This window comes from Elephantulus edwardii, unplaced genomic scaffold (assembly GCF_000299155.1).
Source record: "Elephantulus edwardii isolate Elephantulus edwardi_28Jun2011 unplaced genomic scaffold, EleEdw1.0 scaffold00167, whole genome shotgun sequence".
Taxonomy (NCBI): Eukaryota; Metazoa; Chordata; class Mammalia; order Macroscelidea; family Macroscelididae; genus Elephantulus; species Elephantulus edwardii.
In genome coordinates, this window is record NW_006399917.1 from 932,233 (window position 1) to 949,114 (window position 16,882).

At 43.8% G+C, this 16,882-nt stretch overlaps 1 protein-coding gene and 2 pseudogenes across 1 annotated transcript in view; 1 reads left to right on the forward strand and 2 right to left on the reverse strand.

Moving 5' to 3' along the window:
• The window catches only part of KLB (klotho beta), a gene marked incomplete at its 3' end in the record, with an annotated part of 83,689 nt that overhangs the window by 6,247 nt on the left and 60,560 nt on the right, over positions 1 to 16,882 (reverse strand). The window contains exons 3-4 of the mRNA XM_006895405.1: positions 10,817 to 11,085; positions 2,963 to 4,106 (exon numbers count right to left, since the gene is read on the reverse strand). Coding sequence (XP_006895467.1) covers positions 2,963 to 4,106; positions 10,817 to 11,085 — 1,413 coding nt within the window. The remainder of the gene's footprint in view (positions 1 to 2,962; positions 4,107 to 10,816; positions 11,086 to 16,882) is intronic.
• On the forward strand, positions 6,345 to 6,950 carry LOC102872081 (annotated as a pseudogene).
• LOC102871672 lies at positions 8,658 to 10,262 on the reverse strand (annotated as a pseudogene).

Genomic DNA, 16,882 nt, shown 5'->3' on the forward strand with positions numbered 1-16,882 from the left:
GAATATACCACAGCTTCTCTATCTATTCATTTGTTGATGTGCAGTTAGGTTGTTTCCAACTCCTTGCTATTGTGAACAAAGCTGCAATAAACATAGGTGTGCATATATCTTCTTGGATGTCATTTATGTTCTCTTTAGGGTGTATTCCCAGTAGTGGAATTGCTGGGTCAAATGGTATCTCTGTTTCCAACTTTTTGAGAAAGTGTCATACCACTTTCCACAATGTTTGCACCATTTTACACTCCCACCAACAGTGAATAAGGGTTCTAGTTTCTCCACACGTTATAGTTTTTACATATGCTTTCCCTCACCTTGAACACTCTTCTCCTTAACTGCCTTATTCCTCCAGTTCATTGAAGCTTTACCTAATCACCTTATTTAGAACTCATCTCTATTCTCCTCTCCTTCTGTCTTCTCCTATTCTCCTCCCTGCTCTATTTTACTCTATAAAACTTTATATCATAGTCTGGAAGCCTATTGGACAAGGAGTTGTGCTGCCAACCCAAAAGTGGATGGTTCAAACTCACCACTTGCTCTGCAGGATAATGATGGACAATCTTATCCTATGTGATTTACAGCTTCTGAAAACTCAGTGAGTATTGAAAGAATGTATCTTTTTTTATTATTATTATTTTTGTGTGAGTGTACCGTCAAATCAGATCTGACTGGTATAGGAGGAGATTGTCCTTCCTTCCCCAGCAGAGCATCTGGTGGATTCGAACCACGCCTCTGGGATTATAGTTGCAGCTTCTTGCCACTAGGCCACCAGAGCTCCCCTGAAAGAATGTATCTTATACATATATTATGAGCTCTGGTGGCCTTGTGGCAAGAAGCTGCACTGCAATCCCAAAGGCAGGAACTTTGAGGTCACCAGCTGCTCTGTGGAAGAAGAATGGGCCGTCTCCTCCCATGCAATTAACTGCCTCTGAAAACCTGCTGCAGGGTCAACTATGGGTGGCTACCAACTCTAAGACACACAACAACATATGATCAAATGCTGTTATGTGTTGTCGATGCATAGCTGACCCTCCAGCAGGTTTTTGGAGGCTGTAAACCACACAGGAGGGGATTCTCCAGTGGAACAGCTAGTGATTTCATCTTACTTGAATCCACAATGAACATCCTTGATACCAGTAGTCAAGAAATCACAAGACATGTTGCAGTGGGTAAGTCTGCTGTCAAGGACCTCTCCAAGACACGAAGGACCAATGATGTCAGTTTAAAGAACAAGGTGTGCCTGATCCAGGCTATGGTCTTCTCTATTGTTTGCTATGCATCAGAGAGCTGGACAATGAACAGAAGATTCGATGCCTTTGAGTTTTTGAGTTGGTGTCACAGTAGACTGCCAACAGAACCAACAGAAGTGTCTTGGGAAAAGTGTGGTCAGAGTGCTCTTCAGAGACAAGTATGGTGAAGCTTTGTCTCACTTGCTTTGGGCATGTTGTCAGGAGGGGTTATTTCTGAAAATGGACATCATGCTTAGAAAGATAGAGGGCCAATGATGGAGAGGAAGACCCTCTACAAACAAGATGGATTTGGCACAGTGACTGCAGCAGTGGGTTCAAGTGTGTCAGAGATGATGAGGATGTCACAAGATAGGACAGGGTTTAGATCTACTATTCATAGGGTTATGAGTCATAACCTGCTCAAAGATGCCTAATAACAACCACTACCTTTGGGTTGGCAGCACAACTCTTTAGCTACTAGGCCATGAGACCTCCCTAAATGGGGAGATCATAAGCACCTATTACAATGTTTACAAAGAATAATTACATGAAACATAATGTGTAAAAAAATAGTTGGAAACAAGACTATATTATAAAACAAAACAAGGACTATATTAATAGGAACAGAATTATATAAAAAATGCCTTTCAAGCACACTAGAGGAATGTAACCCAATAATTATAGTGCTTATTGTGGGGAGTGAGAGATAAGTTCATAGAGTTTCCGGAGGCAAATTGTTAGGAAGTGGATGCCACTCCTGCTTCCAAACCTGTCTCAGAATGTTATTGGTTGAGTCTCCTGTATAGCGACCTTATGTACAGCAGCTCTGAACCCTTCCCTGTACTGAACCAGTCTCACTAATACTGACACATCAACCCCCATGGCCCCAGTTACTGTATCAATCCATCTCATCCAGGGTCTCCCTCTGCTATGTTGTCCATCCACCCTTCCAAGCTTGATGTCCTTCTCCAAGGACCAATCTCTCCTGGTCACATGCCCAATATAAGTGAGGCAGAGCTTCAAAACCCTAGCCTCCAAGGAGAGACTTGGTTTCACCTTCTCCAAGACAGACTTATTTGTTTTTTTGGCAGTCCATGGTATGTTCAAGACTCTTCTCCAGCACCACAACTCGAAGGCATCTATTCTTCTTCTGTCATCCTTAGTCATTGTCCAACCCTATGTACTACTCTAATGAGCAGAGAAAACCATTCTGAAACTCCCATAGAAATCATAGGGAGCTCTGGTGGCCTAGTGGTAAAAAATTGCACTGCAATCCCAAAGGCATGTGGTTTGAATCCACCAGCTAGCTGTTCTGCAGAAGGACGGACAGTCTTCTGTGTGATAAACTGCCTCTGAAAACCTCCTAGAGGATCAGCTATGGGTAGGTTCAGAATGATGGTATACAACAACAAACAGTAGAAAACTCAGTGTTCCCGACACTGTCCACCTAATAGGACTTTGGGTACAACTGGCCAATCCTTTTGTCCTAGCTATCATCCCTCCCCCTACACACTTTTTTTTTACTGTGATTTTAAAGAAAATTGACAGAAAGGTTGGGTTTTGATTCATTCATTGTTGCTCACTTTCCTCCCTCCGTCCACTTTGCAGTGCACGTCTTGTTCCCGGTTGCTGTCATCCATGCAATGCCTAAAATCATTAATTCCTTTCCGACTGTCCTCGTTCCTTGCCCATTCTACCCGGGACTCTCGCACGTGCCCTGGAGCTCCGAGCCTCACCTTTCAGAGCCTCCTGGATGTATCTGTCCAAGTAGTAAATCCGGAGCTCGTCGTCCTCCAGGGCGTGGTCATCGATGCCGCTGGCCGTGATGTACACATCCAGGTCGCCGTAGTTGTCCCGGATCCAGCGCAGCACCTTGCGCTGCCCCCAGGGCACCACGGCCAGGCGCGTGGGCGAGCTCAGGCAGGTGATGTCCTGCAGGAACTGGACCTCGCGCTCCGAGGGGCTGCGGCTGCCCGCGTGGTCCTCGTGCATCACGAACCTGGTGGTGAAGTGGTTCAGGGCGAAGAAGTCTGCGGCGCCCCGTACCAGCCGCCTCTCCGCCGGGGTAAACTGAGGCAGTGTGGAACTGGACAGCCCCGGGCCGCTCTCGGCGGCGAGGTACTGGCGCATGGCCGCGGGGTAGTCCCCGCTCTTGAAGATGGGCTCGGCGAACCAGGCGACCTCGAACTGCAGGAACCTCTGCGCCGCCTTCCGGTGCGAGGCGGCGAAGGGGTTTGCGGGTTCGGCCCAGTCGGCGTGCAGGGCCAGCGACAGCGCTCCGCGCTGCCGGGGCCGGTACTGCAGGTCGTAGAGGCGCCAGGCCTGCGCATGCGCCAGCAGCAGGTGGTGCGCCGCGCGGTACGGGTCCTGCCTGGTGCGGTTGTAGATGTCACGCAGGCGGTTGGGCTCGTTGATGGTGATCCAGAGCTTCACCAAGTCCCCCAGCTCGTGGAAGCACAGGCCTGCGTAGTCCTGGAAGGCCTGCACTGTGGAGGGGTGCAGCCAGCCCCCGTGGTGCTGCAGGGGTGCAGGGAGGCCCAGGCGCGTGTGGGTCGGATAGTACAGCGTGACCATGGACGAGATGCCCAACTTCAGACCCTCACTCACCATGCATCTGTAGTACCGCAGGGCCAGGCGGTTCACCGTGGACAGGTTGCCCGTGGGAAGGATGGAGGGCCAGTCCAGGGCAAACCGGTAGTGGGTGACTTTCATCCTTACCAACATCTCCAGCTGTTTTTTGATGCTGAGGAAATCGGTGCACTGAGCTGGCCGAGTTTTCAGCATCACGCCTTCCACCCTGTGCAGCAGTCTATTGCCAGTCACGTTCCACAGGTACAGGTGAGGATCTGTGAACTGCGGGGAGGAGGCCACTGACTCCGGCTGTGGAGAAAAAGAAGCAGGTGAAGCAGACGCTGGCTGCCTGGAATCTTAGACTATACAGCCTGAAAGGAAGGAAGAAGGGCCTGTCCTTATTTGCCTCTCACTGACAGTGGAGAAGAATAAAGGATGCTTGCATCTTTCCTAATGACCTGTGTGTTCCGGCTCTCTCCCAGTGATGTCAGAGCAAATGTCTTGATGGATCCTTCTCCCTCCAGCCCTTGAAATCTCCCAGGGAAACCAGAAAACATGGGAAAACCAGAACCCATAAGTAGGGCTTGACTTGGAAGGCACATTGCTTCAGAAAACATTGAGAAGATGTTTTCTGATTTGTCCTGAGCAACTCGGTCGTGTAGTGAACTCTCATGAGTCTGTTCAAATGCCTCAGGAAGTTGGCTTAGAATGAATCACAAGAGATGGGCCTTTTTAAGAGGAGAATTTAAAATTTTTATTCTTGGTGAATTTCATTAGGGTCAGCACTTTGGGTTAGAGAAGTTGTTTAATCCCAGTCATTGTTTCTAAGAAGCCAAAGAGGTGACCCTTTACCAAATGCAACTCCCATCTCTACCTCCTCTCTGCTGAAATGTGCAAAAGAGTTCACATGTGCGCCCATATACCCCTCACCTTATCAAGAGCCTCACACGAGAACACAGCATTCATTCATCCAGTTGGAAACACTTTCTGTTTGGAAGGCATATGAGGAAAAGACAGTAAAAACCCCAGAAACTCTAAAAAGTTGACTCTTGGGTCTGATGGTATCTCATTTCTTGCACATCCACGAAGGAGAGTGCCCTAGTCCCAACGTCCACACTCTATTTGTAATTCTGTCCCTCACAGTGTCTGGCTTGTCAACTCTGTAGTGATGAGTGAATTGGTTCTGCCCACCTCACAGGTGTGTGCTCAGTGACTCTGGGAAGCTCCCTGTCAACTATAAAGCTTTCTACAAACATAAGATGCCTTGTAACTGAGGTGTAATTTCCCCCTCCTTATAATCTAATTTTCCACCTGCTGTAGTAAGTGCTTGCTAGTTCCTTGAGTCTAAAAACCACAAAGGGCTTAAGCAAAACACCATCCAAATTCAAGATAGAGGTGGCAAGTGGAGATCTGTATTTATTTTAAAAATTTCTTTTTTTCTCCAGTGACTGGGTTTAAGTGCACCAGGGAGGAAAAAAAAATGATAATTAACCTTTGGTAAATATTTTGTTTCTAATTGCTTTCTCATGTATCTTCTTTCATAGTCTAATTACCAAACCATATCACTGCCCACTTGCCATCTGTCCCCCAGTTATTGAGAACATTAACTGGAGAAAATACTGATCATGTGAGTATGAAGTTAAATCTGTATTTAATTTATTATTTAAATAAAATCCATATAGCCTAGATGGCCAGTTTCAGTGTTTTGAAAGTTCACAGAGTACCATCATATTGAAAGGATGTTGGTAAAAGACAATCTTACCTCCTAGTGGTTTTTAATGCTTTTGTCTCGGAGGTTAAAATGACATGAAAATCTGTATTAGTTTTAAAATCTCCAGGAAGCATTACTCATGTTATTGTTAAGTGCTATTGAGTCAAGTATGACTCATAGCGACCATATGCACAATAGTTCTGAAGCCTGTCCTACCCTGAACCAATCTCACTGCCTCCATCACCCCCAAATTACCCCAGTTACTGTGTCAATCCATTTTACCTAGATTTCCCCTAGCCTATGCTGCCCCTCTACCCTTTCAAACATGATGTTCTTCTTTAAGCACTGGTCCCTCCTGAGAACATGTCCAAAGTATAAGAGAGCTTCAAAATCCTAGCCTCCAAGGAGAAACTTGGTTTTACCCTCTCTGAAACAAGTTTGTTTGTTCTCTTGGCAGTCCATGGTATGTTCTCCAGCACCACAACTCAAAGGTATCAATTCTTCTGTCATCCTTAGTCTTTGTCCAGCTCCCTGATACATAGTAAGTGATTGCAAAGACCATGGCCTGGATCAAGCTAGACCTTAGTCTCTAGACTGACGTTAAAATAAATAGTAGCAGCTTAAATGCTAAGCATTAGAGAAGCCATTTTATATGTTAGATAGTCATTTTAAGAAATACATGCTTCAGGCAGGTCGGGGGCTGGTAGGGCGCCGCCGAGGCCCACGGACAGGGCCCGCCCTGGTCGGAACAGTCAGGCACACGAGCAGAGAGCGGGTTCCCAGCTGGAGAAGACGGGCGAGCAGGCCTGTGCCTTGATTGGAGTGTCCCGGGCAGGATGTACACTCTGCTCTCCGGCCTGTAAATGTACATCTTCCAGAAGGACGAGTGCTGCATCCTGATCCTGATCTTGGGCCTGGACAACGCCAGGAAGACGACCTTCTTGGAGCAGTCAAAAGCACGTTTTCACAAGCACTACAGGGGATGAGTCTGTCCAAGATCACCACGACTGTGGGCCTGAACATCGGCACCGTGGACGTGGGGAAGGCCCACTTCGTGTTCTGGGACTTACGGGGACAGGAGGTGCTGCAGTCTCTGTGGGACAAGTACTACGCTGAATGCCATGGAGTCATCTATGTCATCGACTCCACTGATGAGGGGCGGCTCTCTGAGTCCAAGAGTGCTTTTGAGAAGATGGTTACAAGTGAGGCACTGGAGGGTGTCCACATCCTCGTCCTGGCTAACAAGCAGGATGCAAAGACCTGTGTCTCCATCCCTGACATCAAGACTGCCTTCAGTGACTGCATCTCCAATATAGGGCGGTGTGACTATCTGACCCAGGCCTGCTCCGCACTCACTGGGTGTCAATGAGGGCATCGAATGGATGGTCAAGTGTGTTGTGCGCAATATCCACCGGCCACCTCGGCAGAGGGACATCACGTAGGCCCAGAGACAGCTGGGCACTGACTGCTGGGTCTCCTCTGTCTTCATTTGTTTCCTCTAAGAAACGTCATGTGCAGAATGTGGGTGTCTGGAGGCCTCTGTGGTGTGTGTGGGGTGGATCTGCAGGGTGTGGGGGGTGGGAAGGTGCTCTCCATCTCACCCTTCCTCCAGACACTACGTGGGGTGGTCACCCCCATGCCCTCTCCCACTCAGCCCAGGGTGGGGTATTCTGTAGCGTCTTGAGCATCACCACCTGTAACACTTGGACCTCTGGGAGTGGGGGGCAGGGACTGCACCTGTGGCTTCCTCCATGGGGACTTGCACTGCTAACCCAAAGGCCATGTCTCTCTGGATGCTTGAATCCACTGGCAGCTCTCTGAGGGAGAAAGACCTACAGTCTCCTCCAGAGGGATTGACTTAGCAGCCCCCTAGAAACCCTTGTGAGCTATGAGTGGGTTCGACTCAATGGCAAAGAATGAGCGAGTGAGTGGAAGAGTCAGTTAAGTGTCAGACTGCTAACCAAAAAGGTCAGTAGTTCCAACTCACCAGCAGAAGTGAGTTTACCATCACTGAGCCTTCACTAAAATCTTAGTTAAATATAGACAAGGGCTCAAACTGATAACCTGTGAACTTTGGCCACCGAAGTTTGGAACTTTTTGAGCAGTCCCATCCATTACGTATTTACAGGTTGCTATCTTCCCACATACTTCTAGAATGCAGGCAGTAGTGTGTTTTGTTTTTTTTTTTAAATAAATTTTAATGAATGTTTCCAGAGACTTTGGATTTCCATTCATCATTGTTGCATTCTTTCTCCCTGCCTACCCTTCCCCCCAAGTTCGCTCTTCTCTTTGAAAAGTAAAAGAAAAATTCCTTCATTAGTATACAATCCCCCCACCCCGTCCCGAGTACACTCCACTATACAACCTTCATTCTGGACTTTTAATAGTTCTCTCCCTCATCTGTTTCAATTCAGTATACATAATCTATCCAGTCTTTCTCAGTCACATCCCAACCTTGATGTCAGTCTCGTTTTACAACAGTGGCCCTATGCATTATTTGTTCTTTTGTGACTGGGATATTTAATTCAGCATAATGTCCTCCAGGGTCACCCATTTTGAATAATATTGCATGAGTTCCTTGTTTTTCAATGCAGCATAGTATTCCATTGTGTGAATATACCAGAACTTCTCTATCCATTCATTTTTTGATGGGCACTTAGGTTGTTTCCAACTCTTTGCTATTGTGAACAAAGCCGTGATAAACATGGGGTGTGCATATATCTGTCTGGGTGGCAATTATGCTTTCATTAGGGTGTAGTGGAATTGCTGGGTCAAATAGTGTGTTTTTGTGAGGGCTTAAAGCATAGTAATCAGGAGAGAGGCAGATCAGGTTATATAAGGGGGCAGGTTATGTAAGCTCCTCAAACCTTAGTTTTCTTGCCTTATAAAATGAGACTTGGGGAAAATTAGTGAGAAAATGTGATATGCAAACTGAAAGCTATCTAGGAAGGCATACAGTAGGCAACAAAGCTTCAAACATCTCTGTCTTCATGCATCTCTTTATTGCTGTCAAACTGAATTTTGGCTTATTTTTTTTTTACAAATGAGTAAAATGTTTATTATGAAACAATTTCATAAGTTTCCTTAGACTAGGGCACAACCTGAAGACAATTAGAGTTGCATTAATAACTCTACACAGGATGAATAGTCTACAACTGGAAAGTTGCTGAAGTTTGTGACATGCCACTATAAATGTATGTGTTATTAAAAATGATAAATTGTTTGGTGATTATTTTTATAACTTCTTGAGCAGCAGCTCCCCCTAAAAATGCAGCAATGGTATGTGGCTCAGCAGCTCCGTAACGGCAAAATTCATGGACATAGTCATCTTTCACCATTACAGATAATCCATATTCCTGAAGGAATCCAGTGAGACAAGATTTCAACTTTCCTACATCTTCTTCAACTTGATAGTTAGACACTCCTGGGTATCTTCCATGTTGTTTATGAAATCTGTCAACAGCCCGTAACATTAAGTACAGCACTATCTCATTATCTGGATTGTCTATGTTGGAAATAATTTCATCCTTGTTGATTGTATCCACACCATATTCTTCAGCTAAAGAGCGACATCGCACTACTCGAAGAAATGCAGAATTATTGCAAAGTAACTTTAATTCTTTCTCTGAAATGGACTCTGGGGCCTGGCCTATGGACTGCAGCAGTTTGGCAACATGATTACCCACAGCGGCCGTATCCTTCTTTGCTTTTTCACGGTAAACATTTTGTAATTTTATGTATTTGCCTGAATCTGCAATCATATCAGGAATTGTTCCTCGAACAGGTAAATTTCCTTGACCTTCCTTGGCCACAAATTCTTTTAAACCACGAGCTAAAATCCAAAATGATGGTGTCTGTTTGGTGATATTTATGCAGCGATCATCATTAAATATATCTTCAATACTGCTTGGAATCTGAGTTGTATTTAGTGCTGTGTTGACATTTTTAATAGCTTCTTCAAAATTTTCTTCATCTTCTGGAGTCCCATTTTCATTCTTTAGAATTCCTTGTCTAATCAAATCTCTGAAGTCTTCTTTTTCTTTGTATGTCTTAAGTATTCGTCCATTCGTCTCGCTATACCACTGTGCCAAGTATTTAGCTATGATCACAATCCATGGCGTGTGGCTATGATCCTTTTTTTCCATATGATCTAAATCGTAAGATTGCAAATGTTCTCTCAACTCCGGAAACGGCTTATCCAGTCGTAGATCCTCTAAGGCATTATCTGGATGAGACTCTATTACTGGATGTTCTTTTATAATGATCCTCATATAACCAACTAGTCCATATGTCCTACAGACCAAAAGAGGGATCTGAACATTCCAGAGGACATCTGCTAAGCGTAGCAATGTACTTTCAAGGAGCTGAGTTGCAACCACAACAGTAAACCTACAGAAAAATGAAGGATCATTGTCTAGAAGAGTTTCTGGACTCTCTTCCACAAAACTTCCAGAGACATCATTATTTAATTCTTGTAAGAACTCCATGGCAGCTTGAGTTCGGTTCTTGCCAATACTGCTTCTTTGCAGAAAAAAATTGTTTCCAGCATCTTCTCTGCTGACCTGCTTTCCATCAATAATTGTAAAAGAGCCAACACCTGGCAGCACCAAGTTTTTAAGAATTTCAGTTCCTGTGGCTGTTGCGTTTATTAAGCAAACATGAGCAGATTCTAAAGCCTCTTGCCCATGGTCACCCCACAACCTCAGCTGCCGGTCGTACTTCTGTTCCTTGGGCAGCTTCCCCGGCTGCGCCATGACCGCGCTCGCGGCGCGAACAGCAGAATCCCTACCTAGTACCGCCGCCACCTCCTGAACTTTGGCTTATAGCTGATCTTCCATCAGGTTTTCAGAAACTGTAAATTGTCTGGGAGGAGATTGCCAATCTTTCTCCCAAGGGGCAGCTGGTGGATTTGACCTTCCCCACCAGATCTCCCCTAGAAGGGTACTGTTGTTGTTGTTGTTGTTGTGTGCCCCTGAGTCAGAACCAACCCATAGTTGACCCTCCAGTGAGTTCAGAGGTAATAAATCACTAGGGAGAAGAGTGCCTATCTTCCTCTCTCAGAGTAGCTCGTGGATTAGAAAACTACCTTTGGGATCGAAGTACAGCTTTTTACTATTAGGCCACCAGAGCTCTCTAAGACTTTGATTAGACCTTGTAATTAATGACATTAATCAATTATAATTAATATTATAAAACCAAATATTGATTAATGATTAAAAATGCAATATGATTTGTAAGCTTTTGCCCAAATAAAGTGTTTAAAAAACTTTTGTCTCAGTTTACAGTCAATTTGTTAGCAGCCACTTACCTTGAGAACAGACTCAGTGACACCCCAGGAGAAGTCACAGGGAAACTGGCCCTGCACATCGGGAGTGGACTCTTTTAAGAGGAAACCGTTTTCTTGTATGATCTGTCTGTAGTAAAGTGCCGAGGACTTGGGTTTTCTTTCTTTTTGCTCACTATCAAAATCCACGTAAAATAATCCTCGGCGGGTGATGTAAGCATCCTGCCATTCAAAGCCATCCAGGAGGGACCAGGCAGTGTAACCAAACACTTGCAGTCCATCAAACCTTATTGCTGCACAGAGAAAAGAAAGCAGAGATGATTGCAGACCTAAACACTCCAGATCATGCTTAAAATTCACTGACAGCATGCCAGTGAGCAGCTGTTGTGAAACCAATCGTTTCTCCAATTTTCAGACCTCTTTTGCACTTGGGTCACTAGGAGACAACAGGGGACACAGATTGTTCTAGGTGACACTGTCAGAGGGGTGACAATTATTCTTTTTTGTAAGAACATCCCAGTAGTTAGCTATAACGACAAAAAACATTTTTCATAAGCTCAGCTTACATGTATCAATATACCTGTGAGGTTACAACTTCATGCTAATTTACTTTCAGAACCTTCTAATGTGCTCTGGTCAGAACTGTCATTATTCCTCAATTATAATGATGCTTCAAATCCCATGGTTTCATTTGTACATACTACAAGTATGATATTCTTGGTTTTGTTGCTGTTGGTGTTTTTTATAGGTGCTGATTATGTCAAAATTTCTGGTGGGGTTCCCCCGCCTCCCGTATTCAACTTTTTTTTAAAAAAAATTAATTTTCATGAAAGTTTACAGAGACTTAGGGTTTCCAGTCATTCATTGTTGTATTTTTCTCCCTCCCCACCCAATTAATTCTTCTCCTTAAAAAGAAAAAGAAAAACTCTTTCATTGTTATGCAATCTCTTCCCCCAAGTCCACTCCACTATGCAGCCTTTACTCTGGACATCTGTAATGACATAAATACCCATTCATATGCCCCCTTTTAAACAGTTGTCTCTCTCATCTGTTTCAATGCAATATACATTATTTGTCCCCTCCTTCTTATTCTCCCCGCACCCCATGTCAGTCCCATTTTACAACAGTGGCCCTATGCAATATTTGTCCTTTTGTGACTGAGATAGTTCACTCAGCATAATGTCCTCCAGGGTCATCCATTTGCATAATATTTCATGAGTTCCTTGTTTTTCATTGCTGCGTAGTATTTCATAGTGTGAATATACCAGAGCTTCTCTATCCATTCGTTTGCTGATGGGCACCTGGGTTGTTTCCAGCTCTTTGTTATTGTAAACAAAGCTGCAATAAACATGGGTATGCATATGATTTTTTGTGTGTTAGCTACAATATTGTGGTAATTTGTATTTGTGAGACTGTATCAATGACTTTTTAGGGAATAAAGTAATAATTAAAGGAAAAATTCAAGAAAATGAGAAAAGATTTTCACTCCATCCCTAATAGTGTTGTAACTAATAACATTGTCATTCAATACAGAAAGATTTTACAAAATTTGTTTGTATTCATATAATCTAAGAAATACTGCATTTAAACAACTTACAAATGTTTTTATCACATATGATTCTGATTAAGTTTTATAATAAATCTAAGAGAATTCTGGTGGCATTATCTCCACCTCAGGGAGTTGTACAGTTAACCCAGAAGTGGCACCACTCTTGTTATTAGAAGCCATCAGCAACTCTGCAGAGAAGGGCAATCTCTTCCTGTGCGATTTACCGCCTTGAGAAGACACTGGAGGATCAGCTATGAGTTGATTCTAACTCAACAACAATGAGAAACAAAGAAGGATTTGGTGTACTTTGGACATGTTGTAAGGAAGGATAGGTCCTTGGAGACGGATATCATGCTTGGTAGGGTGGAGGGACAGCGCAGGAGGGGAAGGCCCTCTCTGAGGTGGATTGATTCAGTGACTGGGGTAATTGGGATGGGCGTGTCAGAGACAGTACAATTGGCACAGGACAGAGCAGAGTTTAGGGCTGTTGTACATAGGGTCGGTATGAGTCACAAGCGACTCGACAGCACATAACAACAGCAACATATGAAAAAATGTCTGTGGGAGGTGGGTGACACTATAAATTACTGCATTGGGTGATACCAATCCTGGGGACTCCGCTGCCATTATATTGAATGGAAAATTAATTTTCACACCTGAAGAGCTGCAATTCTCTTCATCCAAATGGTACTTCCCAAATAAGTGAATGATGCAGTATATATATATATATATATATAAAAGGTCATGAGACTTAGTGTACAAATCTGAGTCAGAGAGTATGGTAATTTCTCTTTGGGATTGATTCACATGTGTGCTTGTGACCAAGGCTCTCCCGTTTCAAGTTTGAGTTGGCTTCCATTTATGGGCAAACTGTCTACTCTATGAAACCAACCTTCAGGGACTAAAATGTGCGCTATTAAAGCTTGTCATAAGTGAATGCAACTAGAAAGAAGAGCCACACATGAAGTGAGGTAAGACAAGCACTGGGCTGAGGGACAGGAGTTCTAGAGACTAGCTCTATTTCCTCCTAGGAAAGTGCTACTGGGAAGGCTTCTTGACATTGGTTTTCTCAATTGTAAACAGAAATAACTGGGGAAAAGGAGATCTCAAAGGACATCCCTGGCTGTGTTTTTTGCTCTTAACTTACAGACTTCTGTTATTCTCCCTTCTCCCTCTCTCTGTTTTTACTTTCTCTTGTGATTTGATTTGGTTTTTCATTCAATCATTCATACACATGTTGGTTTTTGACATTGAGTACAGTCCTTCCATCATAACAGCATTCTTTGTACTTCCTCCTTGTGCTTCTAGTTTCCATTCATCCTTTTATCTTCTGCTCTCTGAGATTTATCCCTGGACAGATGCCATCTTTTGGATCTTGCATGGCTGGTTGTTCTAAGGACTGATTATTTTATTGTTCATCCTTGTGTGTTGTTATTGTTGTTGTCATGTGCCATGAAGGTGACATAGATTCATAGTGACCCTATGTACAGCATCTCAGAACCCTGATCTTTCTTGAGCCAATTTCATCATCTCTGACATACCTACCCCCATTACCTAAGCCATGGAGTCAATCCATCTCACTCAGGGTCTTCCTCTCTTGCTCTGTCCCTCTACACTTACAAGCATGATGTTCCTCTCCAAGGGTTGGTCCCTCCTTCCAATATATCCAATGTATGTCAGATGGAGCTTCAAAAGCCTTGCTTCCAAGGAGCACACTGGTTTCACCCTCTTCAGGATGGACCTGTTTGATCTTGTAGCAGTCCATAGTATGTTCAATACTGTTCTCCAGCACCACAACTCAAAGGTATTGGTTCTTCTTCTATCATCCTAAGTCACAGTTTAGCTCTTTGATGCATAACAATGAAGACCAAGTCCTGGAACAGGCTCACATTAGTTTCTAGACTGACATCATTGCTCTTCAGTATTCTGGAGAGGTCCCTTACATCTTCTAGCCCATATATTGTTTGGCTGAAAGATGAATCATGGGTGAGTATATTTCAGGCTCAAGTGGTGATTTGAGGGCCATAGTCCTGGGGGTTCCACTAGTCTCTATTAGACTATTAAGTCTGGCCACTTTTATAATCTTGAGGGTTTTTTTTCCCCCCATATTTTTCTCCTAATCTCTCCAGAACTCTTTATTGTGATCCTTTTCAGAGCAGTTAGAAGTGGTGACATTTCCAGCTTTAAAAGTGTGATCCAATCACTTTTAGGAATTGGACAAAAGCAAAATAAGAATATTTATAGCGGCAATAAAATTTGATACTCAAATCAACCATTGTTAAGGACTGACTTATGTCATGCCTCTCCCACCCCACCCCAATATATTTCATAAATTCTGATCTCTGTACCTGTGGGTATAATCCCATTTGGGAAAGGTTCAACTTTATTACATGAATGAGGCAAGATTAGTGTGGGGTCTATCTTGAGTCAATCTCTTATGAGATGTAAAAGAGATAAAACAAGGAGAGAGAGAGAGAGAGAGAGAAATAGATGCCAGACACATGGAGAAATACAAAGAATGAGGAAGCAGAAGGAAGAGAGACAAGGACCTTCTTCCAGTGTCAGAAGGTAGAGAAAGCCTTCCCTTCTAACTAGTGCACTGAATTTGGACCTCTAACCTCTTAATCATGGGAAAATAAATTATTTGTTAAATCCATCCACTTTTGGTATTTACAGCAGGGCTGGATAACTAGGAGGGAGCGCTGGGAATATAGTTTATTGAGTGTTGTTCTGCTAACCCAAAAGCGGTGACTCTCTGGTGAGGAAGAACGATAGATAATCTCCTCCTATGTGATAACACAACCTTAGAAAATCTGTTGGAGCTTCAGCTCTGCGTCTTCAAGTCAGTTCTGATATGATAATGGATCTGTCAGGGGTGATGAGGATGGTGCAGGATAGGGCAGGGCTCAGGTCTTGTTCATAAGATCATTATGAGTCCTTCTCCATAACACATAACAGTACATAACAACAACAACAACAACAAGACAAAATCTGATACTGGGAAGTCGAGGCACTGCTCAAACAGATACCTAAAATATGGAAGTAGCTTTGAAATTGAGTAATGGGTAGAGGCTTGTTGTTGTTGTTATGTGCCATCAAGTTGCTTGCGACTCATAGCGACCCTATGTACAACAGCCCTAAACTCTGCTCTGTCCTGCGCCAATCACACTGTCTCTGACACTCCCATCCCAATTATCCCAGTCACTGAGTCAATCCACCTCATAGAGGGCCTTCCCCTCCTGCACTGTCCCTCCACCCTCCCCAGCGTGATGTCCTTCTCCAAGGACCGGTCTCTCCTCACAACATGTCCAAAGTATGTGAGACGGAGCCTCAGAATCCTTTGCCTCCAAGAAGCCACCCGGTTTAACCCTTTCCAGGACAAATCTGTTTGTTTTCCTAGCAGTCCATGGTATTCTCAATACTCTTCTCCAGCACCACAGCTCAAAGGCATCAAATCTCCTTCTATCCTCCTTGGTCATTGTCCAACTCTCTGATGCATAACAAGTGATTGCAAAGACCATGGCCTGTATCAAATGCACGTTAGTCTCCAGAGAGACACCATTGCTCTTCAGTACTTTGGAGAGGTCCCTAACAGCAGGCTAGAAGAGTTTTAAGGTGTATTTGAGATGAAGTTGGCTCAGGATAGAGCAGGGTTCACAGCTGTTGTTCATAGGGTCGCTAAGAGACGCAAGTAACTCGATGGCACATAACAGCAAGAGTAAAAGCCTAACTTGCTTTAAAGAGACTGTTGACATAAATATGAATGGCAAAGGCAATTCTGCTGAGAGGTCTGAAGGAAATGAGGAAAGCGATAAAGAAACGTCTCTGCTGTATTGGTGAATATATATGGCACCTGCAAGAGAGAGAGATTGGGTACCATAAATACTAAAACACACAGGAACATCCAATAAGCCAGGAAGCAGAAGCTGAAGAGACAAGGACCTACTTTTGAGCAAACACAGAGAAAGTCTTCCCTTTTGAGTTGGTGATCTGAATTCAGACTTCTAATTTTCTAAACTATGGAAAGGCATGACGTTGAAATACACCAGCCCCTCCACAGGAGAAGGATGGACTCTTGTTCGATTAACTGCATCTGAAAACCTGCTGGAGGGTCAGCTATGGCTTGGTTTTGACTTGATGATACTCAACAACAATAACAAACTATGAGGAAAATACATTTCTCTTTGTTAAGGACATCTGATTGTGGTACTTCTATCAGAGAAGCACAAGATTATTAAGACAACTAAGATCCATTTTTTTTTCTTGAAAATGTCACATGTCTTGCAGAAATGCCTCATTTTTTCACTTTGAGGGATTTTTTTTTTCTGACAAGAAAGAAAATGCATATTCCAAGGAGAGCAATACTCTCAACAGGAGAAGCAGGTTTATAGTGCTTAGTGGACTCTCCTCTGCTGAAGGGCATGCATTTAGCCAAGCCCAATGGACAATGCTTTCTGCTCTGGACACCTCCATAGCCATGTGCCCTGTGGTGGGCCATGACTCTTTTTCTGAGCTCCTGCTTTCTCTTTCTTTTTTTTTTT